The sequence below is a fragment of the Ictalurus furcatus genome, chromosome 11 (genome assembly GCF_023375685.1).
Source record: "Ictalurus furcatus strain D&B chromosome 11, Billie_1.0, whole genome shotgun sequence".
NCBI lineage: Eukaryota > Metazoa > Chordata > Actinopteri > Siluriformes > Ictaluridae > Ictalurus > Ictalurus furcatus.
This window is the reverse complement of record NC_071265.1, coordinates 20,609,209-20,635,229: the sequence shown is the minus strand read 5'-3', so window position 1 is coordinate 20,635,229 and position 26,021 is coordinate 20,609,209. Positions and strand designations below refer to the sequence as shown.

At 39.5% G+C, this 26,021-nt stretch overlaps 1 protein-coding gene across 1 annotated transcript in view; it reads left to right on the top strand.

Moving 5' to 3' along the window:
- The window catches only part of kcnb1 (potassium voltage-gated channel, Shab-related subfamily, member 1), a 36,752-nt gene extending 15,791 nt beyond the window's left edge, over nucleotides 1-20,961 (top strand). Inside the window, exon 3 of the mRNA XM_053636279.1 lies at nucleotides 17,727-20,961. Within this exon, the coding sequence (XP_053492254.1) occupies nucleotides 17,727-19,640 (1,914 nt within the window). The 3' untranslated portion in view covers nucleotides 19,641-20,961. The remainder of the gene's footprint in view (nucleotides 1-17,726) is intronic.
- The last annotated feature ends 5,060 nt before the right edge of the window (nucleotides 20,962-26,021 follow it).

Genomic DNA, 26,021 nt, shown 5'->3' with positions numbered 1-26,021 from the left:
TGTACTGCTTATGTTACACAGGGTCACAGGCAGAGTTGGGTGTAAAGCGTTACTGTAATCTAATTCTTTTTCTGGTAACACAGTATTGTACTGCATTACATGTTAAATTTATGTAATTTGATTACAGTTACTGATGTCAGTAAAATTACATTACTTGCATTACAGATTTATTGTTAAGAAAACAATATTAAGTAAAATGCATTTTTTTAAATAAATCACGTTTTGGTGCGAAAATTTTTTCTTTAGCCCCGAATAATTCTTCACTTGGAGCCGGTTGTCACTACGTAACTGAATGTCAGAGGACAACCTGTGATTTTATATCTTCAGTGAACAGAGGCGAGACCAATCAGACAGGGTTTACAGGAAAATACATGGAAACACTTGTGTCTTATTGGCTGACAGTCTCTCAATTCTGTCAAACGCTAGCTCTCACAGTCAGAGTGAGGAAAAATGGATATACAGTGAGGGAAAAAAGTATTTGATCCCCTGCTGATTTTGTACGTTTGCCCACTGACAAAGAAATGATCATTCTATAATTTTAATGGTAGATTTATTTGAACAGTGAGAGACAGAATAACAACAAAACAAATCCAGAAAAACGCATGTCAAAAATGTTATAAATTGATTTGCATTTTAATGAGGGAAAAATGTATTTGACCTCTTTGCAAAACATGACTTAGTACTTGGTGGCAAAACCCTTGTTGGCAATCACAGAGGTCAGACGTTTCTTGTAGTTGGCCACCAGGTTTGCACACATCTCAGGAGGGATTTTGTCAAACTCCTCTTTGCAGATCTTCTTCAAGTCATTAAGGTTTTGAGGCTGACGTTTGGCAACTCGAACCTTCAGCTCCCTCCACAGATTTTCTATGGCTAGGCCACTCCAGGACCTTAATGTGCTTCTTCTTGAGCCACTCCTTTGTTGCCTTGGCCGTGTGTTTTGGGTCATTGTCATGCTGGAATACCCATCCATGACCCATTTTCAATGCCCTGGCTGAGGGAAGGAGGTTCTCACCCAAGATTTGACAGTACATGGCCCCGTTCATCGTCCCTTTGATGCGGTGAAGTTGTCCTGTCCCCTTAGCAGAAAAACACCCCCAAAGCATAATGTTTCCACCTCCATGTTTGACGGTGGGGATGGTGTTCTTGGGGTCATAGGCAGCATTACTCCTCCTCCAAACACGGCGAGTTGAGTTGATGCCAAAGAGCTCCATTTTGGTCTCATCTGACCACAACTCTTTCACCCAGTTGTCCTCTGAATCATTCAGATGTTCATTGGCAAACTTCAGACGGGCATGTATATGTGCTTTCTTGAGCAGGGGGACCTTGCGGGCACTGCAGGATTTCAGTCCTTCACGGCGTAGTGTGTTACCAATTGTTTTCTTGGTGACTATGGTCCCAGCTGCCTTGAGATCATTGACAAGATCCTCCCGTGTAGTTCTGGGCTGATTCCTCACTGTTCTCATGATCATTGCAACTCCACGAGGTGAGATCTTGCATGGAGCCCCAGGCCGAGGGAGATTGACAGTTCTTTTGTGTTTCTTCCATTTGCGAATAATCGCACCAACTGTTGTCACGTTCTCACCAAGCTGCTTGGCAATGGTCTTGTAGCCCGTTCCAGACTTGTGTAGGTCTACAATCTTGTCCCTGACATCCTTGGAGAACTCTTTGGTCTTGGCCATGATGGAGAGTTTGGAATCTGATTGATCGATTGCTTCTGTGGACAGGTGTCTTTTATACAGGTAACAAGCTGAGATTAGGAGCACTCCCTTTAAGAGTGTGCTCCTAATCTCAACTCGTTACCTGTATAAAAGACACCTGGGAGCCAGAAATCTTTCTGATTGAGAGGGGGTGACATACTTGTTTCCCTCATTAAAATGCAAATCAATTTATAACATTTTTGACATGCGTTTTTCTGGATTTTCTTGTTGTTATTCTGTCTCTCACTGTTCAAATAAATCTACCATTAAAATTATAGACTGATCATTTCTTTGTCAGTGGGCAAACGTACAAAATCAGCAGGGGATCAAATACTTTTTTCCCCTCACTCTATGCCAATTTTTTTTTTTTTTTTTTTAAACCAGTAAAGGGGTTGACACTGAAACAGTACCATCCTCTGATGCTGAGCAGGAAAACAAGGTCTGTAAATGTCTATGAGTTCCAGTTTACGTGAACATGATATGAGCAGAGCATAAGGAAAGATAATGTACTTTGCATGGCACTGTAGGAGCTAGTAGTAGCATGATAGCTTAGTTGTGCCTCCCCTTGGTTAACTAGTTAGAAAAGTTTTATATTTTGTCAGTCTGGTAGTCTGATCATGTCATACATTGACGTGCGCTAAAATTACTGAAAGAACTATGAGTTTCACTTTGCAGTGTATTTTTTGTAGGTTTGATAGGTTTTGGAAGTAATGTGAAAGTAGAGTAATTAGTAATCTGATTACTTTTTACATGTAGTAATCAGTAATGTAATCAAATGACAATTTTAGTAATTGTTCTAGTAGTTGTAATAGTAGTAGTAGTAGTAATCTGGTAGTAATTAATAATTTGTAGTGGATTACTTTTTTGAGTAATTTACTCAACACTGGTCACAGGGAGCCTGGAGTCTATCCCAGGGGAATCAGGGCACAAGGCGGGGGACACTCTGGACAGGGTGCCAACCCATAGTAGGGCACAATTGCACATACACTCATACAACCATTCACAAACTACAGACAATTTAGAGATGCCATTCAGCCTACAACACATGTCTTTGGACTGGGGGAGGAAAGATCCTAGTAGAACATTTTGTTTGTACTTTAATGGGAACTGTTCCACGAATGCTGTACACCTTGACTGGGTCTGGTACAAATGACTAAATTTTCTTCAGGAAAAATCCCTGTCTACACTAAAGGTGTATGTGGAGCGCATCACAGCACAATAAATAGCATCTCTGTAGGAGCTCATAAACCTATAGCAGCCTTTCTGAAACTGAGTCACCTCCATCTGCCACAATTCCCTAAGAGCCTGGTGTAGGATCTCACCACTTTTGCTGGAGTCCATTAAGATCTCTACTTACAAGTCTACTGAAAAGATGCTGATTTGAAATGGGTGTTTCTGAAAACTTAAACAAAAGAAGTGGGAGAACTGCATTCTCTGGCAATAGGCTCATCTGGCATAGTTTGGTGGCCAGATGCCCTTGCACCATCACATGCTCCTCTGCAAGGAATGCCTCCTCCTTATGGGCAATTCTTAGAGAATTGCTGATATGTATGTAATAGTTGTTCGATGAACTGACAGGGTTGCTTATCATTCAAAACTAGCAGTGACCTGGCAAGAACTCGTTGAGAACGTTTCAAGGAAAGATGGCTGTATAACAACAGTATTTATTCCATAAATCGTACACCACTTTGTGAGTTGTTGAAAGGTATTGTCATGTCTGTGCATGATTACAAGATGGTATCCAGCTGATTCTCAGCACTCCTGGCCATAACCCATGGTTCATAGAACCACACTTACACACATAACTAGGGTTCCAAGTGCCACCCCACATTACTGGCATGAAATATTTATTTGAATTAACTTTATACTGTATATCAGTCGCATTTATTAATTAATTTATTAATTCATTCATTCATTCATTTTAAGTTATTTATTCATCTTTAGTGACAGCTTTATCCTGGTCAGACACGCACACACACACACACACACATACACACGCACACACATATTCAGTCATTGAAAGACAGATAGGTAACACCATTTGTGCTTCCATTTTTTTAAGCCAAGTGTTTCAAGTATGTAATTATGCCATGTCTCTTCTGAAAAGCAAGTAGGGTAAACAGAATACTTGTTCTTGTCATTAGCCAGCTTTAACATTCAAGCCACATAAAACATATGGGTCTGTTGTTTGTCCCATCATGTGATCGGTACTTTGCCAAGCAAACAATGCTTGCCCAATCTGTTTACTTACAGTTTCTCCAAAGGCATTTTGAAAAATGAATGATTAAGCAAATTATTTACTTCATTCATGTTTATTACACTCACTGTTGCATGTTACATGCTCCTTCCCAATAACTGCTGATATGTTATGGATGTGATAGTGAAGAGAGCTTAAGTAAATTAATTCCTTCATCTTCAATAACTCCTTTATCCTGGTCAGGGTTGTAGTGGATCTGGAGCCCATCCTGGGAACACTGGATGTGAGGCAGGAGATTACTAGCATTTCACCAAGTGTAATTCATTGACACACTCTGGACTAAAAAAAAATTACTCTCAGCCTCTACTTCATACCATATACTATAAACCAAGCAGCCATAACATTAAAACCACCTGCCTAATATCGTGTAGGTCCCAATTGTGCCACCAAAACAGCTCTGACCCGTCGAGACATGGACTCCACAAGACCTCTGAAGGTGTGCTGTGGTATCTGGCACCTAGATGTTAGCAGCAGATCCTTCAAGTCCTGTAAGTTCTGACGTGGGACCTCTGGGGAATTTGGAGGCCAAGTCAACACCTTGAACTCTTTGTCATGTTTCTCAAATCATTCCTCAACCAATTTTCTTAGTGTGGCAGGGTACATTATCCTGCTGAAGGCCACTGTCATTGGGGAATACCACTATCATGAAGGGGTGTGTTTTGGTCTGCAACAATGTTTAGGTAGGTGGTACATGTCAAAGTAATATCCACATGAATGCCAGGACCCAAGGTTTCCCAACAGAACATTGCCCAGGGCATCACACTGCTTCTGCCGGCTTGCCTTCTTCCCATAGTGCCTCCTGGTGCCATCTCATCCCTAGGTAAGTGATGCACAGGCACCTGCCCATCCACATGATGTAATAGGAAACATGATTCATCAGACCAGGTTATCTTCTTCCATTGCACCATGGTCCAGTACTGATGCTCACATGCCCATTGTAGGCACTTTCTGTGGTGGACATGGGTCAGCATTGGGACTCTGATCAGTCTGCAGCTACGCAGCCCCATACACAGCAATCTGTGATGCAGTGTGTGTTCTGACACCTTTCTATCACAGCATAAACTTTTTCAGCAATTTGTGCTGCAGTTGCTGTTCTGTGGGATGGGACCAGATTGGCTAGACTTCGCTCCCCATTTGCATCAGTGAGCCTTGGGTGCCCATGACCCTATCGCTGGTTCACTGGTTGTCCTTTCTTGGACCACTTTTGGTAGGTACTGCTCACTGGATACTGGGAACACCTCACCTGTCGTTTTGAAGACGCTCTGACCCAGTTGTCTAGCCATCACAATTTGGTCTTTGTCAAAATCGCTCATATTATTAAGCTTGGCCATTTTTCCCCTGCAACACATCACCTTGAGAACTGACTGTTCACTTGCTACCCAACATTTCCCAAACCTTAACAGGTGCTACTGTAATGAGATAATAAATGTTATTCACTTCACCTGTCAGTGGTTTTATTGTTATGGCTGATTAGTGTATATATTTTTACTTATGACCTCTGGTTGGGCTATTGTTCTTTGTCTTAAAAATAGTTATTATTTATTTATTGTAAATTAATTCAAATATAATTATTAATTACACTAATTTTAAATAATCTTATTTATTTTATTATACATAACCCTAACCCTAACCCTAACCCATAATATGCACGGTCCTGAAAAAGCTAACCAATGTCTTCAGGATTACTAGAAAATTACAGGCAGGTAAGTTTGGAGGCTGTAGCTAAACTTTGCAGATCTGAAGAACCTGTTGCCAGTCTTCACTGTTGTCAATATCAAATGTAGCAGCATCTTAGTCCTTATTGACAATAAGCTATTGTATGTCAATCATAAAAATAATTCCTGTAAAATACTGTTCTTTTTTTTATAAACAGTGGAATCTCAAGCTCAATTTTTTTTTTTTTTTTTTTTTTTTTTACAGAAGAATGCTACTTATTGAACGGTGAAAATTTCAGGTTTGTATCTGGTCCCTCACCAGAAATATTCAACCCAAAATTGAGGGGATTTTTTTTTTTAAATAGCAATGTCTTGCTTACATAAAAAAGAGAAGTTTCAAACCTGAAATGTTCTGCATGCACACTATACTTACCTAGGTACCCCCTAAAATTTAACACTGAGACTCGAACCCTTTCCATTGTACGTAAATTGACCCTAAAAATGGAAGTGTGAGCAATCTTGAGCATTACATTTTGACTTAAGTGTGCAATTTTTAATTATTACCTTGTAATGTACTCTAGAGCGGTATTTGTTCCAAGGAGCTAGGACTATCTTGAGCCAAGAAATTGAAGTTTCTGTAAACAGCTGTATAGCCAAGGTTTTTTCTTTGTGCCATGACACAAAGATGGCCGTCGTAGTTAAACCAAGTAAAATTAAAAATAAACTGGTGGTTTTGCAATGCCAATACATAGATAAAATCTCTGAAAAAAAATTTGGGGAAAATTTATTATTGGACCACTTGAGATGGAATGACCTGTGGGCAATCGCATCTTGCTGTACTTCTTCTAGTTTCCACAGTGCTGCGCTATTCTTCCCTCCCCTCTCTCTCTTTCATTCATGTCACCACTAAATTAAAAACAATTGGGTTTTTTTTTCTTTGAAAGAATAAATAATAAAATGATTTTTTTAAATGGGACAAAATATTTGGGCAGACATCAATTTACTGTACCTGGGCAGAGTACAGTACTGTGTGTAGGGAAACACTGCACATATATTTTATAATCTTTTGATCATACATTCAGCATAAATGCTGACAAGCTCTGGAAGTGCAGAGTGTATGTATGAATGCCTTGTGAGTACTTGCACATTTAATCGCAACAAACCCATTCACCTCCACCATTGACATCCAAATCATGTTTCCATGGTGAACTACAATGGTTTCCATGGTGATTGCTTGTGGGGAATTTAGACTAAAGTGTGGCCAAAAATTCAAATGCAGTAGGCTTGTTGCTGTTAAATAATATATTTCATGAATAAAGTAAAAATACCATTTAAAATGCACTCTATTTGCAAGAAAAAAATAGCAAATGATAGTGAAGATAGCTATTCTTACAGACGCTGCTGGGTCAGAATTAGTACACAACTGCATCTCAAGGTCATGTTCAATGAATTGTTATTTAATGAATAAAACAGAGCCAATAAAGCAGGAGTGGATTTAATGGTCAAAACCTTAAACTATTTCATTATAAACCAGAGGAAAGTACAAGTATGTCTACAATTAAAAGTATTTTAGTAACTTAAGTAAGTGTTTTCATATAACAGTGTTTTATCCTGGAATACCAATTTGTTGCTGAAGTCTACCACTCTTTGTGGGTTTTTACATAGTCACACTTTCCTGTTGAAATGACTAGAGGCTCTGTCTGCAAAGATTTATATTCCATCAGCCATTTAAACATTCTCCTTTTCCCACTCTCTTTACTTTTGCATTAATATATTCTTTCTCTGAATGGTATTTTCTCTGAATGTGGCACAATTACTGATGATTATTTCATTTTACTAAGCAGTATGTTGAGGGAGGCAACGCTTCAGTTCAAGTTTCAATTATTAGACATGACCTGAATAACAGCAAGCTATTTAGAAAGAATCTTTCCAAAGAGCAACTCAGAAAATGCATGGCCTGAATTTTACCAAGGGTCATTTCAACCACAGTTGGATTTTATGCATTGTGTGCAGAGGGAGTCATGGAGGTACTGTACAGTGGGTAGTTTTGCTTCCTCACAACTCCAGGGTTTAATCTTGCACAGAGTTTCACAGGATTTCTCCAATCTCCTTCCCCTATCTCCTCCAAATATATTCACTCCGACTCACTGCCATTCTAATTAGGCTCGTCTGGTCTTTATTTGGATTCTGTGATTTACAGTCTTTATATTCAAATGCTCATTGCTACAGTAAGTCTTGTTTGCATTATCTGCCTAGACTACTAAGCTCTTGTTACTCATGTTCTGGTCTTCAGTGTATGATGTTGGTCATGCTTTGATTTTATGGTTTTTGTTCTGTGGTTTTCCCCTTTTGCTTCATTGTTTGATAGTGTTTGTCCAATTTTCAGCATCCCAGTTTCTGTGAAACTGTGCCCACTATAACCTAAATTTCTGTACCTTACAGGCTGACAGGAAGAAACCAGTTCTGGTCTTCTGCTCTTGCAGCCCATCCACCTCAAGGAACAATGTGTTCTGAAATGCTTTTATACTCACCATGGTTGTAAACAGTGGTTATTTGAGTTTTTGTAGACTTTATGTCAGCTCAAACCACTCTGGCTATTCTTCTGTGACCTCTCTAACCAACAATCAACAAAACTTTCACTCAGTCCATTCTGTGTAAACTCTAGAGACTGTTCTGAAAATCCCAGGAGATCAGTAGTTATGTTGCTGCCAGGCACCAACAACCATACCACAATTAAAGCACTTATGTCTAACTATTGAAGTGGCCAATGAATACATATACTGTATGGCCAAAGGTATGTGGACACTTAACCACTTAACTTCATTTGTGCTTATTGAACATCCCATTTAAGATTTAGTCCCCTTTTACTACTATAACAGCCTGCGCTCCTTCTGGGAAGGTTTTCCACTAGATTTTGGAGTGCAGTTGTGGGGATTTTCCCATTTATCCACAAGAGCATTAGTGAGGTCAGGTTCTGATGTCAGGCGAGGAGGCCTGGTATGCAGTTGGCATTCCAATTCATCCCAAAGGTGCTCAGTAGGGTTGAGGTCAAGCTATGTGCAGACCACATGAGTTTTTCCATTCCAAACTTGGCAAACGATGTATTTCTGGGCCTTTTTGTGCACAGGGGCATTGTCATGCTGGAACGGGTTGCGGCCCACTCTCCGGAACAATGGGCAGGAATACACCCTGGATGGGTAGCAAGTCCATCGCAAAGCACTGTGCACACTCTCATTCACACACTCATTTAAACATTCACCTTGGGGCAATTTGGAGAAGCCAATTCTCAATAAAACCAGTTATCATTTATTATCAAGCGCATTAAAATATGTTCAAACGCATAGCCTTGATGAGGTAATTAAGCCTAATGCCACCAGAGTTATGCTTTCAGTCTCATATTTAGAAGAAAACAGCAAATTTGACTGGAACACAACAGGAGAGTTTTATTATGGCCCTGTTTTGAAACTCTGTTGCTCTACATTTACTCAAGACATTATCAAGATATGAAGGCATACTATTATATTGCTACACCTGTAAGTGTGCATGAATAATGATAACACATGAATAAGTCTAAGAAGAAATCTTTTAAATTTATTGTATGTTATTGTGGACTGTTACAGTACAAATAAATTTGAATTATTTCAGGGTATTATGTTTACACCAGTCATGCTTATATTGCCTACACCTTTTTCTTTGTAGTGGTTTTGTCCTGGTTCTTCACCAATGTCCTCATCGTCACACTCACCCTTGCTCACAACGCACACACACACACACACATACACACACACACACGCACACCCTTCCATCTCTGCAATGCTAAAAAGCCTGTCGTCAGCGTCTCCATAGCAACAGTGTCGTATGCTTGGACGCACAGCTGTCTCTACCAAGATTAGCATGTGTGTATGTAGGGTTGGGATGATATGTATGTGTTAAATACTGTTTATGTTGCTGGTGTGTGTGTGTGTTTGTGTGTGTGTGTGTGTGTGTTCTTTCTGATTAGAGTCTGTTGGCATGAATGAGGCATGTTTCTGTTACCAACATCTCTGCACACTTCAACATACATACATGAATACAAACTATATGTTGGTACTGTGCCACCTGTCTCTCAGCATACATAATTAATTAATTAGTTGCATTAAAAATTATAGCAATGTAAGGTCCTCACAAAGATAAGGATGAAAAAGTGTGTGCGTGCCTAGAAAAGCTACTTTTCTAGACTACTGTTGTCCCCTCGGCTGTACTATAAATAGCTCTGTAACTGTCTGGGTGGGTTTAAATATAGACACTAAGACAGGATTCTCCCCCAGAACTCAGCGACATGAATAATATATGAGACAATGTGGCTATGCCAAAGACCAGTCATTTAGGTCAGCTGCCTGTATGTGTGTGTGTGTGTGTGTGTGTGTGTCTGTGTGTGTGTGCGCAGTGCACAGCTGCATTTTGGTTCATGTCTCAAGGGCTTCTAAAACATAGCTGAAAAAGAAAAAAGCAAGAAGACAAGAGAACAGGAAAGTAATGTTCCAGTCATTCACGGAGCTGTGTGAAAACTTGAATGTATTGACCGTCACAAGATTTTGTGTATTAGCATGATCATTTATGTATGTCTGCATGCATTCCCACCCAGCAACAACTCATTGAAAAGATGTTGAAAAGACAACGTTGCCAGATATCTCAACAATGTTGAGATTTGGTTGAAAGGTGAAAAGCTGTCTTTTTCAGGTCGTTGAAAAGACGTCTATAAAAAGATGTCCCTCAAAGTCTAAATTTGGTTGAAAAGTTAAATGTGAAAAGATGTCTTTTTCAAGCTGTTTCAACAACTTGAATTCAAATATATATTTACAGTGAGGGAAAAAAGTATTTGATCCCCTGCTGATTTTGTACGTTTGCCCACTGACAAAGAAATGATCAGTCTATAATTTTAATGGTAGATTTATTTGAACAGTGAGAGACAGAATAACCACAAGAAAATCCAGAAAAACACATGTCAAAAATGTTATAAATTGATTTGCATTTTAATGAGGGAAATAAGTATTTCACCCCCTCTCAATCAGAAAGATTTCTGGCTCCCAGGTGTCTTTTATACAGGTAACGAGCTGAGATTAGGAGCACACTCTTGAAGGGAGTGCTCCTAATCTCAGCTTGTTACCTGTATAAAAGACACCTGTCCACAGAAGCAATCAATCAATCAGATTCCAAACTCTCCACCATGGCCAAGACCAAAGAGCTCTCCAAGGATGACAGGGACAAGATTGTAGACCTACACAAGTCTGGAATGGGCTACAAGACCATTGCCAAGCAGCTTGGTGAGAAGGTGACAACAGTTGGTGCGATTATTTGCAAATGGAAGAAACACAAAAGAACTTTCACTCTCCCTCGGCTTGGGGCTCCATGCAAGATCTCACCTCATGGAGTTGCAATGATCATGAGAACAGTGAGGAATCAGCCCAGAACTACACGGGAGGATCTTGTCAATGATCTCAAGGCAGCTGGGACCATAGTCACCAAGAAAACAATTGGTAACACACTATGGCGTGAAGGACTGAAATCCTGCAGCGCCCGCAAGGTCCCCCTGCTCAAGAAAGCACATATACATGCCCGTCTGAAGTTTGCCAATGAACATCTGAATGATTCAGAGGACAACTGGGTGAAAGTGTTGTGGTCAGATGAGACCAAAATGGAGCTCTTTGGCATCAACTCAACTCGCCATGTTTGGAGGAGGAGAAATGCTGCCTGTGACCCCAAGAACACCATCCCCACCGTCAAACATGGAGGTGGAAACATTATGCTTTGGGGGTGTTTTTCTGCTAAGCAGACAGGACAACTTCACCGCATCAAAGGGACGATGGACAGGGCCATGTACTGTCAAATCTTGGGTGAGAACCTCCTTCCCTCAGCCAGGGCATTGAAAATGGGTCGTGGATGGGTATTCCAGCATGACAATGACCCAAAACACACGGCCAAGGCAACAAAGGAGTGGCTCAAGAAGAAGCACATTAAGGTCCTGGAGTGGCCTAGCCATAGAAAATCTGAAGGTTATCTGAAAATCATAGAAAAGCTGAAGGTTTGAGTTGCCAAACGTCAGCCTCGAAATCTTAATGACTTGGAGAAGATCTGCAAAGAGGAGTGGGACAAAATCCTTCCTGAGATGTGTGCAAACCTGGTGGCCAACTACAAGAAACGTCTGACCTCTGTGATTGCCAACAAGGGTTTTGCCACCAAGTACTAAGTCATGTTTTGCAAAGGGGTCAAATACATATTTCCCTCATTAAAATGCAAATCAATTTATAACATTTTTGACATGCGTTTTTCTGGATTTTTTTTGTTGTTATTCTGTCTCTCACTGTTCAAATAAATCTACCATTAAAATTATAGAATGATCATTTCTTTGTCAGTGGGCAAACGTACAAAATCAGCAGGGGATCAAATACTTTTTTCCCTCACTGTATATACTATATATTATGATGATATAATAATATAATGAATATATTATTTTAATAATTATTATCAAAATATGACAATTGACAAAAGTATCAATAAAAGCTTCATTGACACGTCATATATACGCCAGACTAACCATGGACATGTTATTGTATGTACAATAAAACACTTCAAAATGTTCTTTGAGCATGTCTTGAGTACTAAAAGCCAGATAACGTCGACAGACTTACACACCGCTCTGCCACAGATCCTCGAGGAATTTCAGTCCATGGAAACAATTATTTTCACTGATTAATGTTATGCTGCATTTCATTCAAGTCAGAACTCCATGTCAATGTGTCCATGCACTCCGTGCTCTCCCCCCAACCCCCGAACCCCCACGAGATGCTGTAGCAGACATCCCACTGTGCTACAACTAATTTCCCTGCCCCAAATCCCATCTCTCCCAACCACCAGCACCCAAAAAGCTGCTCCGCCCAATCGCCATCAACCCCCAACTCAACCACCCTCCTCCCACTCCCCCACCCACTCCCACAAAACATCATCACACCACCAAACCAACAGCACTCCCTAAGCTGCACCCCATCATTACCCAATACTCCACTCAACCCCCTAGAAACCACATCTCACCCAACCACCTGCACTCCCCAAGCAGCCCCCACCCCCTCTACTCCACAGAAACCTTATCTCACCAACCCACCTGTGCCCACCTACCTGCAAAACTGAACCGTCTGTCTGAGAAAAGTACGGGGAAAATGTAGTCTTTCAAGTTAATCTATATGGATTTATGAACGATATCTGTTAGCATTATTAAGTTAAAATAATATTCATTTATTACCAAGTAATATCAAACTATGAACCTTCCTCGCTTCATAATGAATTCTGTCAATCTGTAAATGGTCTGCATTTATATAATGCTTTTAACCTTAGTGGTTCTACAAAGCACTTTACACTGTTTCTCATTCACCCGTTCAGACACACATGAAAGGCATTAGCTTGCCATCGTGAGCAACTTGGGTTACAGTATGTTGCCCAAGGACACTTTGGTATGTGGATACATGTGGGGCAGGAATCAAACGGCCAACCTTACGATTAGTGGACAGCCTGCTCTACCACCTGAGCCACAGCCACCCTTTTGAGAGGTGCTAATAGGATTGATGGCGGCAGGGTGCTCCCAGATGTGATCACAGTGTAAAAGCATGAGAGTCATTTTGATCCCTTAGTGGTCTTGAAGGTGAGAACTGAAGTAAAAAAAAAAAGTGAGGAAATCATTCAAACAGACAGCTGCCATTCAAGCATAATCTTCACAATTCTGCTCTCTAAACATCAAGGAGTGCAGCTCTAAAGAAAAAGGAGAAACAATATTGGGATACAGAGGACTAGAGGGATGAGAGACTTTGAAAGGAAAGAAATCTCCATGAACTAACCAGCCCTTCCATGCTTAGGCTTCATGTTGAGTATAGATATGGTTGCTATGGAGACATATCGGCAGCAAGGTCAGAGGAAGAGTTCTTAGGGAAAGGCTTAGAATGGCCACAGGTGAGGCTAAGTCTTTTCAACATGTACTCACAAACACACATACAGTCATGTGAAAAAATAAGTACACCTCATGGAAATTGTTGGCTTTTTTGACATATTTGGATAAGCAAACATTTAATCCTCTTTGAAACAGTGCCTATTAATAAAGATGATAATTAGTAGTAATTAATTACTAAAAGCACAAGGAAAACGAGATTTTTAAATCATTTATTCAACAGAAATATCAATATATGTGATATACTTCTGTGGAAAAAGTAAGTACACTCTTGGCCTCAAAAGCTAGTATTGCCCCCTTTAGCAGAAATAACTTGTAGATGTTTTGCATAATTGTCCACCAGGCTTGCTGCAATTTTTGACTGCTCTTCCGTGCAATATTCTTTCAGTTGCAAGATGTTTGAGGGTTTTCTTGCATGTATTGCATGTTTCAAATCCCCCCACAACATTTCACTGGGATTGAAATCTGGGCTTTGACTCGGCCATTCTATAACCCTCCGTTTCTTCTTTTTGAGCCATTCCTTGATGGATTTGCTAGTGTCCTTAGGATCAGTATCCTGTTGAAAGGTCCACTTTCAGTTCAACTTCAGCTTTCAAACTGTCTTTGGTCTGCGCCAAACATTCTGCTGTTACTGTGGCCAAACAACTCTAACATTAATCCAAATGGCCTGGTCTTTTCCTATATGCTCACTGGCAAACTGTAGTCTTGCAAAGATTTTTCCTGCACACTTCCAATACCAACAGCTGTAAACTTACTAGCAGATCCTGTGATTAAATTTTGGAGACTTCTTTTTGCATCAGACGCTCTTAGGCTGAATTTGCTGCGTTGGCCAGTCCTGGACAGATTGGCAGTCGTTTGAAATCTGCACCATTTCTAGATTATTTTCCTTACAGTGGAATGATGTATTTCAAATAATTTGGAGATCTTTTTAAATCCCTTGTGAGACTCATAGGCATCCACAACTTTTATTCTGAAGGCCTTATAGAACTCTTTAGAGCTTGGCATGATGACATCACACACCTCAATAGCAAAGGGAACACCAGACACTAGATATGAGAGGGGTATAAATAAGACAGGTTCTACCTGCACTCCCTAAGCAGGTTCTAATCACTGGCACCCAATCTTTAACACCTGATTCTAATTTGATTTGAAGGTGTGATAAATGTCGGGGTGTACTTACTTTGTGTCTGATCTGGTTTTTTATCGTTAATTTAAATTGTGCACATTACTACAAAATGTCAATTTTATGTGTCATTTGATTGAGTTGATCACCTTTATTAATAGTTTCAAATGTTTGCTTGTCCAAATATGTAATAAATAAATAAATAGCCAATCATTTCCATGGGGTGTACTTATTTTTTCACATGACTGCATGTTTGTTTTACTATTTTTGTCACACACACACGCACGCACACCTATGCCAACTATGCACAAGAAACCATCTGAATTCATACACACACTGAAAAATGTTGGTTGATATTAACCAATTAAGATTTAAGGACCATTTATTACTGCATACAAAATGACATACTTTGTATCAATAATCAGCTGTAATTGTATTGTTTTGGAAAACAGACAAAATAAATTACATGAAGCAAGTAAAGGGAATGTTTATATGACTAATACCTTACTATAAAAGAGACAGAATAAAAATGTTAAAACAAAGGAAGTAGACAGTGAAACAGAGGTAAATGGTTAGGCTTATAATTCACATCTGCCATGGTTTCATGGCAACAGTGCTCTCCTCTTATTGGTGGTGAAGGGCTAGCAGGTGAATGGCATCATGGATGAACCACTTCCTTCTCAGTGTGTTAAGGAGAATATTTTCATATAAGCATGTTTGTGTTTAGGCAAGGGTGGGGGAACTATGAACAGGGGGCATTACAATAGTTTTTCAAGTTAAATGAGGGTCCTCTTGCTCTGGTTACATATAACTATTACCTACAGAACCTCGGATATGTGCCTGTGCCCCTCTTTATGATTGTGTACCCAGTTCTTCAGCAGCTCAGTCACATGGAATAAGCAAAATCATATTTTCAAACATATTTCTTGCTGTCCTACAGCATTACTAAAACCTGATAAAGATAATTAGTACAGGGACTGTTCTTTGAGGGTCTGATCTACAATGTTAAGGACAGAGCAGTCCTGCTGTGTCCTTGTGCAAGATGCAGACAGTTTAAGGATTAGACCAGTCCTTGGGCTACTACAACATCACAGGCAGCATTTTCCACAGCTTTACCACCCTGCCCACTGCACCATCACAACACCCAGCCTCATAGTGAAACATTCTACACACAGTTCATCTGTAGTCTGTGGTTTTCCTTTCCTGACAAACTATATTAAGGCACAACGTATATAGAAAATACAGACAGTAACTGATCTTCCTTTACTTCTTCTATCCAAAGCAATATGTATATAATATACTGAATATATATTTTTCTGAATGAAATTAGCCTTGTTTTTTTGTTTGTTTGTTTTTAAGATAGTTTTTTTTTAATATTTGTTTTCTGGGGGAAAGATTATTGTATTATCAATTAATTATGATTAGCCAATTTTCAATAATGAACACGTGTATGACTGACTGAACAATTTGTGTTTTTGAAAGAGAAGATAAGCAGTGCTGTTACTGATATAAATTACAGTTTGTCTTTTTATTCTACCAATATTACTTTACTTATCAATCTAATGATCTAAAATTAGAGACCCAAACACACAGTATATTTTAGAATGTATGTGTACCTTCCTGACATTGGGGTCCTGTGATAATTAGGACCTGTGATAACACTTAAAGTCTATGTAATAAAACTGATACAATCCTTGGTTGAAGGAAAACTTAGGTCCACTGCATTTGACAAAAAAACTGTGGCACTCTGACAGTTTATGCTGTTGTCCACACCAAAAGGGGTCTCCCTTCTGAACTACTGTCTGTTATGGTTTGGTTATGTTATAAGTTCTATAATAATTTAAAGATAACCTCCCAAAGTGTTTATATTTTGATCTTTCCCAGTTCTCAGCACATTAACCAGGTTTAGACAGCAATCTTGATATATATATATATATATATATATATATATATATATATATATATATAGGTGTGTCAGGGTTTGGTATATAGCAAAAATATACACTCACCGTCCACATTAATATGCAGTTCTCCAATCAGCCAATCATGTGGGATCAGCACAGTGCATCAAATCATGCATATACAAGTCAAGAGCTTCAATTAAAGTTCACATCAAACAACATAATGGGGTAAAAGTGTCATCTCTGTGACTTTATCCGTGGCATGGTTGTTGGTACCAGCTGGGCTGGTTTGAGTATTTCAGAAACTGCTGATCTCCTGGAATTTTCATGCACAACAATCTCTAGAGTTTACACAGAATGGTGCAAAAAACAACAAACATCATGTGTGCAGAGGGTCTGCCAGCTGAAACACCTTGTTGATGAGAGAGATTAGAGGAGACCAGGTGATTTTTTTTCTAATCTTCAGCTGTCAGTTTGGATGAGCCTGTGACCTGGATAGCTTCAGATTCCTGTTCTTGACTGACATGAGTGGAACCCAATGTGGTCTTCTACTGTTGTAGCCCATCCACTTCAAGGTTCGATGTTTTGTGCATGCTGAGATGCCTTTCTGCTCACGGTGGTTGTAAAGAGTGACTATTTGAGTTACTATAGCCTTCCTGGCTATAGGCAAAACAATCTGGGCATTTTCCTCTGATCTCTCTTATTAACAAGACATTTTCACCCACTGTTGTGTATGAATATCTCAGGAGATCTGCAGTTTCTGAAATACTCAAATCAGCCCATCTGCTACCAACAACCTGCCATGGTTAAAGTCACAGAGATCACATTTTTCCCCATTCTTATGTCTGATGTGAACATTAACTGAAGCTCTTGACCTGTATCTGTGTGATTTTATGCATTGATTGGCTGATAGGATAGGATAACTGAATAAATGAGCAGGTGTTCCTGTTAAAGTGGACAGTGAGTGTGTTCCATCCGGTTGACAGAGAACTGTTCACTGATCTAAACAAACAAACAAAAAAAAACACAATTATATATACACACTTTAGGAATTGTAGAAGAACAATAACCCTCAAATGCTTTTTTCTCTAATTGTGTTTTCTGATATTTCTAATCTACAGATATTGGCCATCATCTCCATATTGTTCATTGTGCTGTCTACCATTGCTCTGTCTCTCAACACCCTTCCAGAACTGCAAGGCATAGATGAGTTTGGCCAGAGCACAGACAACCCTCAACTGGCCCATGTCGAGGCAGTCTGCATTGCCTGGTTTACCATGGAATATCTCCTTCGCTTTCTTTCTGCACCTAATAAATGGAAGTTTTTCAAAGGTCCACTTAATGTCATTGACCTGTTGGCTATCCTTCCATACTATGTTACCATCTTCCTCACAGAGTCCAACAAAAGTGTACTGCAGTTCCAGAATGTGCGGCGAGTGGTGCAGATCTTTCGGATTATGCGAATTTTGCGAATCCTGAAATTAGCTCGTCACTCTACTGGGCTACAGTCACTGGGCTTCACGTTACGACGCAGTTACAATGAACTTGGCCTGCTAATTCTCTTTTTAGCAATGGGCATCATGATCTTCTCAAGTTTGGTTTTCTTTGCTGAAAAGGATGAAGATGACACAAAGTTCAAGAGCATACCTGCCTCCTTTTGGTGGGCTACTATTACCATGACCACTGTGGGATATGGGGACATTTATCCAAAGACATTGTTAGGCAAGATAGTTGGCGGTCTCTGCTGCATTGCTGGAGTGCTGGTCATTGCACTCCCTATCCCTATCATTGTAAACAACTTCTCTGAGTTCTATAAGGAGCAGAAGAGGCAAGAGAAAGCCATCAAGAGACGTGAGGCTTTAGAACGAGCCAAGCGCAATGGCAGCATAGTGTCTATGAATGTTAGGGATGCTTTTTCCCGTGGTACAGAGCTTCTTGATATGGTGGTGATGGAGAAGGGTGAGAAGCTTCAAGACAACCATCTCTCACCTAGTCGCTGGAAATGGTCATCCAAGAGAGCTGCGTCTGACACCAGCTCCAATCGCTCATTCAATCAAGAACAGGGCTCCCCAAACAAGGCGAGGGCCTCCAGCCCTCAGAGGCTGAATCCACAGAAATTAGAGGAAGTGTACAACCAGATGTCCAAGACTCAGTCACAACCCAACCTTAACACCAAAGACAGGTGTTCATCGCGAGCAGGTAGCAGAAGGGATGAGATTGAGCTAGGTACCTTGCCAGGTCATGGAGTTGGTCCATTTGGAGGTCACGAAGGAGTGGTGGATATGAAAAGTCTGTCCAGCATTGACAGCTACATCAGCTGTGCCACAGACTTTCAAGAAAATGCACGATTCCCTTACAGTCTCGCAGTGGGCTTGTCTCTCCCAGAAAGTTCTTGTTTTTCACACAGTTCTGGATTATCAGGACGGGTCAGTGCTAATCCAAACCTTCAGACCACCATTGAACATGAACCCATGCTTACTCCACCATGTTCTGCTGCAAAGCCTCCTGACATAGAGAGTTCACATCATGGTGGAAACCATCTGAAAACACGTTCTCTTAGAGTGAATCATCACAGTTATGGGGATTCATGTCCAGTTGGTGGTCTTTTATTAGACAACTCTGCTCCTTCAGATCGCTCCCTGATCAGCCCAGAAGTATCTATCTACACTACAGCTAGCAGCAGGACTCCACCGCAGACACCAGAGGGAGTTGCACTCACACCTACTGTTTTCACATTTCATGATGCCTCTATCAACAGGTACATTGATGCTGATACAGATGATGAAGAACATCTCAGAGAAAGCAGTCCATCAGACCGTCTGCTCGGAAGTCTGTGCACCAAGCCTCACCTAAATATTGCCTATCAGAGGGGCACCAACCACCTGGAAGCTGCACAGAGGCTGTTGGGTCAGAACTGTCGATTCCCATTGGGAAACAATCCAAGTGTAAATCATGATAATAATTTGGCATTACATGCTTTACATAGATATAGAGGGGACAAAGGACGTTCCAACACCTTTGATGAAAGCCTCTGAGACATTTGAGGGCATTTAGTGACTACAGAGAAATAAAGAGCATGGAGGGAGGCAAAGGCAATGGATATAGTAAACCTGAATGCTCATTGCAGTGTCCACAGAGGTACCACAGCCCATATTTCTTCCTGTCTCACCCAATATTTTGTATGTTTGCTGTATTGGTGTTAGGTAGCCTGCACTGGCATGCCCCAAGGTAAACGGAAACAAATGTGACTGTTGTCAGAATCTGACATAATTAATTTTGTGCAGTCAGGTTGGAATGGAAAATTCAACACTGAACAGACAGAACAGGTCTGTAAAGTACAGACAGGGACAGTCATACACTGCCGAAGTCATCTAGCCATTGTCCAGAGCCCACTTTCAAGATAAGGCTTTAGATAAAGTTAAAGTTATAGCCTGTTTATGAGTGCAACCCAATCCCTATCACGATCCCTGGTAAGAAACTAGCCTTACTTAATTGCAGGTCTGAATGTCTACAATGCCTGAGTGTGTGAATGGGTTTGAGATGTCCTTATAGTAATATGTGATGATTTACATTTCTGCACACACTCTCAAAGTTGTACACATATAGTGTAACTGATTTATTTTTATATAGACATGAACATTGTAGAAATCTAGAAATTGCATCATTCTATTGTGTTGGGCCAGTCAATTATGTAACAACCACAAAGGACATTTACACTGTGGGGATGCAAGCTTGTTTAAGTCATAGTTATTTTTTTATTATTATTATTTTTCATCAATGTCTTATTTTATTTAGCATATCAGAGTTTTTATAAACAAGACTGGCAAAAAGTAGCATTTTCAGTCATTATCAGTGCTACTATGCCAAAATCCTGGGTCAACCTGCTGAAATAATTCTGGTCAAATTAACATATTATCTTTTATGTTTTCCTATTGTGTAATAGAAACCAATATGTAGTATGAAACCTACTTCAATGTACACTATATGGCAAAAAGTATGTGGACACCTGACATCACACCCATATGTGAGCTTTCAATTCAATTCAATTCAATTCAATTCAATTTTATTTGTATAGCGCTTTTTACAATAGACATTGTCTCAAAGCAGCTTTACAGAAATATCAACATGGTATACAGATATTAAAGGTGCGAATTTATCCCAACTGAGCAAGCCACTGAGTGGCGACGGTGGCAAGGAAAAACTCCCTAAGATGTTTTAAGAGGAAGAAACCTTGAGAGGAACCCGACTCAGAAGGGAACCCATCCTCATCTGGGTAACAACAGATAGTGGGAAAAAGTTCATTATGGATTTATATGAAGTCTGTATGGCCTTAGGAGCAGCCGTAGTCCCAGCAGTCTGGAATTAGAGAAGATTTGAGCTCCATCCAGAGGCAGAAAGGATCTGGATCTCTAGTATCTCCATAAATTCATGTGGGGCTCGGCGAAAGGAGAGAGGGAGAAAAAAGATAATTATGACTGCAAAGTAGTAGAACAGAATCTAGTCAGGGTAGGCTTGAGTAAACAAATACGTTTTAAGCCTAGACTTAAACACTGAGACTGTGTCTGAGTCCCGAACACTAATAGGAAGACTGTTCCATAACTGTGGGGCTCTATAAGAGAAAGCTCTTCCCCCTGCTGTAGCCTTCACTATTCGAGGTACCGTCAAATAGCCTGCATCTTTTGATCTAAGTAGGCGTGGCGGATTATATAAAACCAAAAGGTCGCTTAGATATTGTGGCGCGAGACCATTTAGTGCTTTATAGGTTAATAAAAGTATTTTATAGTTAATGCGAGATTTTACTGGGAGCCAATGCAGTATTGATAATATCGGTGTGATATGGTCGTACCTTCTAGTTCTAGTTAGGACTCTAGCAGCTGCATTCTGGACTAACTGGAGCTTATTTATATTCCTACTGGAACATCCAGACAGTAAGGCATTACAGTAATCTAATCTAGAGGTGACGAATGCATGAACTAGTATTTCCGCATCATGTAGTGACAATATGTTTCTTATATTAGAAATATTTCTGAGATGAAAGAAGGCTATCCTAGTAATATTATCTACATGAGCATCAAATGATAGGCTGGAGTCAATAATCACTCCAAGGTCTTTAACTGCTGCACATGATGAAACAGAAAGACCATCCAGAATAACCATGTGATCAGAAAGATTACTTCTAGCTACACGTAGGCCTAATAAAAGTATTTCTGTTTTATCAGAATTAAGTAGAAGGAAGTTAGTTAACATCCAATGTCTAATGTCCTTTACACAATCCTCAGCTTTACTAAGCTTCTGTCTGTCCTCTGGCTTCGCTGAAACATACAACTGTGTATCATCAGCATAACAGTGGAAGCTAATTCCATGTTTACGAATAATTTGACCTAGGGGTAGCATATATAAAGTAAAGAGCAGTGGGCCTAAAACAGAACCCTGTGGAACTCCAAAATAAACACTTTCCACAAACTGTTGCCACAAAGTTTGAAGCAAACAATTGTCTAATGCCTTTGTATGCTGTAGCATTAAGATTTCCCTTTACTGAAACTATTGAGCCTAGCTTAAACCTGTTCCAGCATGACAATGCCCCTGTGCACAAAACAAGGTCCGTAAAGACATGTTGAACTCGAGTGGTCTGAACCGAGCCTTGACCTCAAACCCACTGAACACTATTCGGATGATTTCGTATGCTGACTGCGAACCAGGTCTCCTCGATTGATATCAGTGCCTGACCTCATTAATGCTTTTGTGGCTGAATGGGCACAAATCTCCACAGACACACTCAAAAATCTAGCAGAAAAAGCCTGAGAAGAAGAGTGGAGATTATTATAACAGCAAAGAGGGGACTACATCTGGAATAGGATGTTCAAAAAGCACATGTAGGTGTGATGCTCAGGTGTCCACATACTTATGGATTTATGGCCATACTAATGATTGCAGTGTGTACTGTGACCATATGGTGTATTTGTCATAACACATTGCTACAATCAAAATAACTATTACAGAGTGGTCACATTGCAAACATAGCATAAACATAAAAATTGAGGTACATGGATTCATAAAATATCTCCACCCAATTCACTATTTCTGTCACACCTGTGTACACAAATATACATGACCATGCAGAAGGGATTCTCAGGTATGTATAACATGTTTTAGTAATAGCAACAAGCAGTTGATAGGGTAACCACAAGTCACTGTCAGTGTGTAATCAGACTTTGGAGATGGGTAGTTCATGTAAAACCCAAGCTCTCACAAAAATTATGAAGGAAAAGGAAGAACTATAGGGATTTGGCATCTCTGTTACATTGTTTACACACATACTACCATCTCTGTTTCAGCAGTTCAGGCAATATGAATGTGACAAATTAGAAGAAACACCAACATACTGTAAATTGTCTTAGTAAGGTGTTGAAGGTTCACATTGGCATAGATTCTATAAGTGTCTTGAACTGTACTGGAGGGATGAACACTAAAAATATTCCCACAATTGGTGTTTTGATGGTGGTGGTGAACAGAACTATCTAACCTATCAGTCCAAAATCTCCCATAGGTGTTCAAGTGAGTTGAGATATGATTCACATTATTTTGATCCTTATCAAACCATTCAGCAACCCCTCATGTTCTGTTGATTTAATTTTGCAATGACACAAACTATACCAGCAAAATGCCCCTACAACATATAAGAGCTGCTGGTTTCCTTTAATTTGTCGCCTACCAGTACTTCAATTACATTATTGTTTGTATTACAGTTTGTTTGTTTGATTGTTTCTTTGACTGATAATCAAATCATTTCTGTTTAATGTTTCTATTGAATGCTTAAATGGAAATATACTCTTATGTAGTCCATGATTATTGCCAGAGAATTCTTATATGATGACATTGATTTGAATTCTGAAGTGGATCTTTTACAGCTGTTTTAAAATGTTGCCTGGAAAGCATTTCAGACTTTTGTATATAAATATTTTCAGTGTGAAAATATTTTTCAACCAAGTTAGTGAGCCAGACTAGCAGATGGATGTAGCGTACACAATTTCAACTCAGACAGCAGTTCCAGAGAAACAGTTAACTGAAATGTTATAGCGCCCCCTATTAAGATGCCTGTGTCAAAATTGATACACTACCTCAAGTTCATGTACCATACATGTACATCATGTAATTTGGTGTAAATAGGCTGAAGTGTTGTGGAGATATGCCCTCACTTCCTGTTTGGTCTTTGCGGTCATATTCATAGGCCTGTCAAACCAGGCCAGGCAAACCATTTTGACAATGCATTATCCTTTAAATAAAATGTCTGATGGTTTGAGCAAATTTTCATGATGAAAAGCTAAAGAAAATCGTTTTGCACCTTATGCTAATTAGCTCAATATCTAAAGGGCAGAGCTAAAAGATCCAAACTGTAATCATGTTTGTTTGTTTGTTTGACTGAAATTACAGTGCCCATCACTAATATTGGCACCCTTGCTAAATATGAGCAAAGGCGGCTGTGAAAAATTGTCTTTATTGTTAACACTTTTTATTGTTTTTTGTTTTCACTCTTTTGTTAAAAAACTTCACAAAAATACTCTACTCTCATGGATATCAAACAACTGAAAATGCAACACAGGTTTATATAATAAAAAACTTTGTTATATATAGGTGTGCAACAATTATTGGCACTCTTTTAGTCAATACTTTGTACTATCTCCCTTTGCCAAGATAACAACTGTGAGTCTTCTCCTATAATGCCTGATGAGGTTGGAGAATACATGGCAAGGGATCTGAGACCATTCCTCCATACATAGAATCTCTCCAGATCCTTCCAATTTAGAGGCCCACACTGGTGGACTCTGCTCTTCAGTTCACCCTAATGGTTTTCTATGGGTTTCTAAGTCAGGGAACTGGGATGGCCATGGCAGGACCTTGATTCTGTGATCAGTAAACCATTTTTGTGTTGATTTTGATGTATGTTTTTATCATCGTCCTGCTGGAAGATCCAACCACAGCCCATTTTAAGCTTTCTCTCAGAGGCAGTCAGGTTTTCATTTAATATCTGTTGATATTTGATAGAGTCCATGATGCCATGTATCCTAACAAAATGTCCAGGTCCTCTGGGAGAAAAACAGTCCCAAAACATTAAAGAGCCACCGCCATATTTAACCGTGGGCATGAGGTACTTTTCCATATGGTTACCTCTCTGTGTGCACCAAAACCACCTCTGGTGTTTATTGCCAAAAAGCACTATTTTGGTTTCATCTGACCATAGAACCCGATCCCATTTGAAGTTCCAGTACTGTCTGGCAAACTGAAGACGCTTGAGTTTGTTTTTGGATGAGAGTAGAGGCTTTTTTCTTGAAACCCTTCCAAACAGCTTGTGGTGATGTAGGTGACTTCGGATTGTAGTTTTGGAGACTTTCTGACCCCAAGACGCAACTAACTTGTGCAATTCTCCAGCTGTGATCCTTGGAGATTTTTTGGCCATCGAAACATCCTCTTCATAGTGCGTTGAGACAATATAGACACACGTCCTCTTCCAGGTTGATTCATAACATTTCCAGTTGACTGGAACTTCTTAATTATTTCCCTGATGGTGGAAATGTGCATTTTCAATGCTTGTGCTATTTTCTTATAGCCACTTCCCAGTTTGTGAAGCTCAACAACCTTTTGCCGTACATCACAGCTATATTCCTTGGTCTTACCCCTTGTTATGAATGACTAAGGGAATTTGGCTATGTGTTACCTCATATTTACACCCCTGTGAAAAAGGAAGTCATGTTTGAACAATTTCCTGTTCCTAGTCACCCAGGTGTACTAAAAAAATGTAAAATATCAACGGGAATATACTTCAAATATATTTTTTCATATGAATTACCAAGAATTGTTGCGCACCTATATTTTACAAAGATTTTTTTTTGATAAACCTGTGTTGTGTTTGCAATTGTCTGAAATCAGTGAGTACAGAGTATTTTTGTGTTTTATTTTTAACAAAACATCGAAAAGGTTCAACAATAAAGACAATTTTTCACAGCCTTCTTTGTAATTTCTTTGTATTTATCAAGGGTGCCAATATTAGTGGAGGGCACTGTATAAAAACATATAAATAGTCCCTGATAATGTTTCTAATGTATGGTTAATTGGGGGGAAAAAAGCTTCTTATGTAGTCCATAATTATTGGCAGAGCATTATTTTATTATGACATGTTATATTTGAATTCTGAAGTGGATCTTTTACAGCTGTTTTTAATATTCCTAAAAAAAAAACAAAACAACAACATTATTTCAGCCTTTTGTCAGACACTGTATATAAATATTTTCAGTGTGAAAATGTTTGAGGTAACAGTCAGAAAACAGTGATGACAATCAAAACATTTTAAAGGTAAAATAAAATCAGATAAAACATTCATCTCTTTCATGGGTCACACTGTGAAAAGAAAAAAAAAAAGT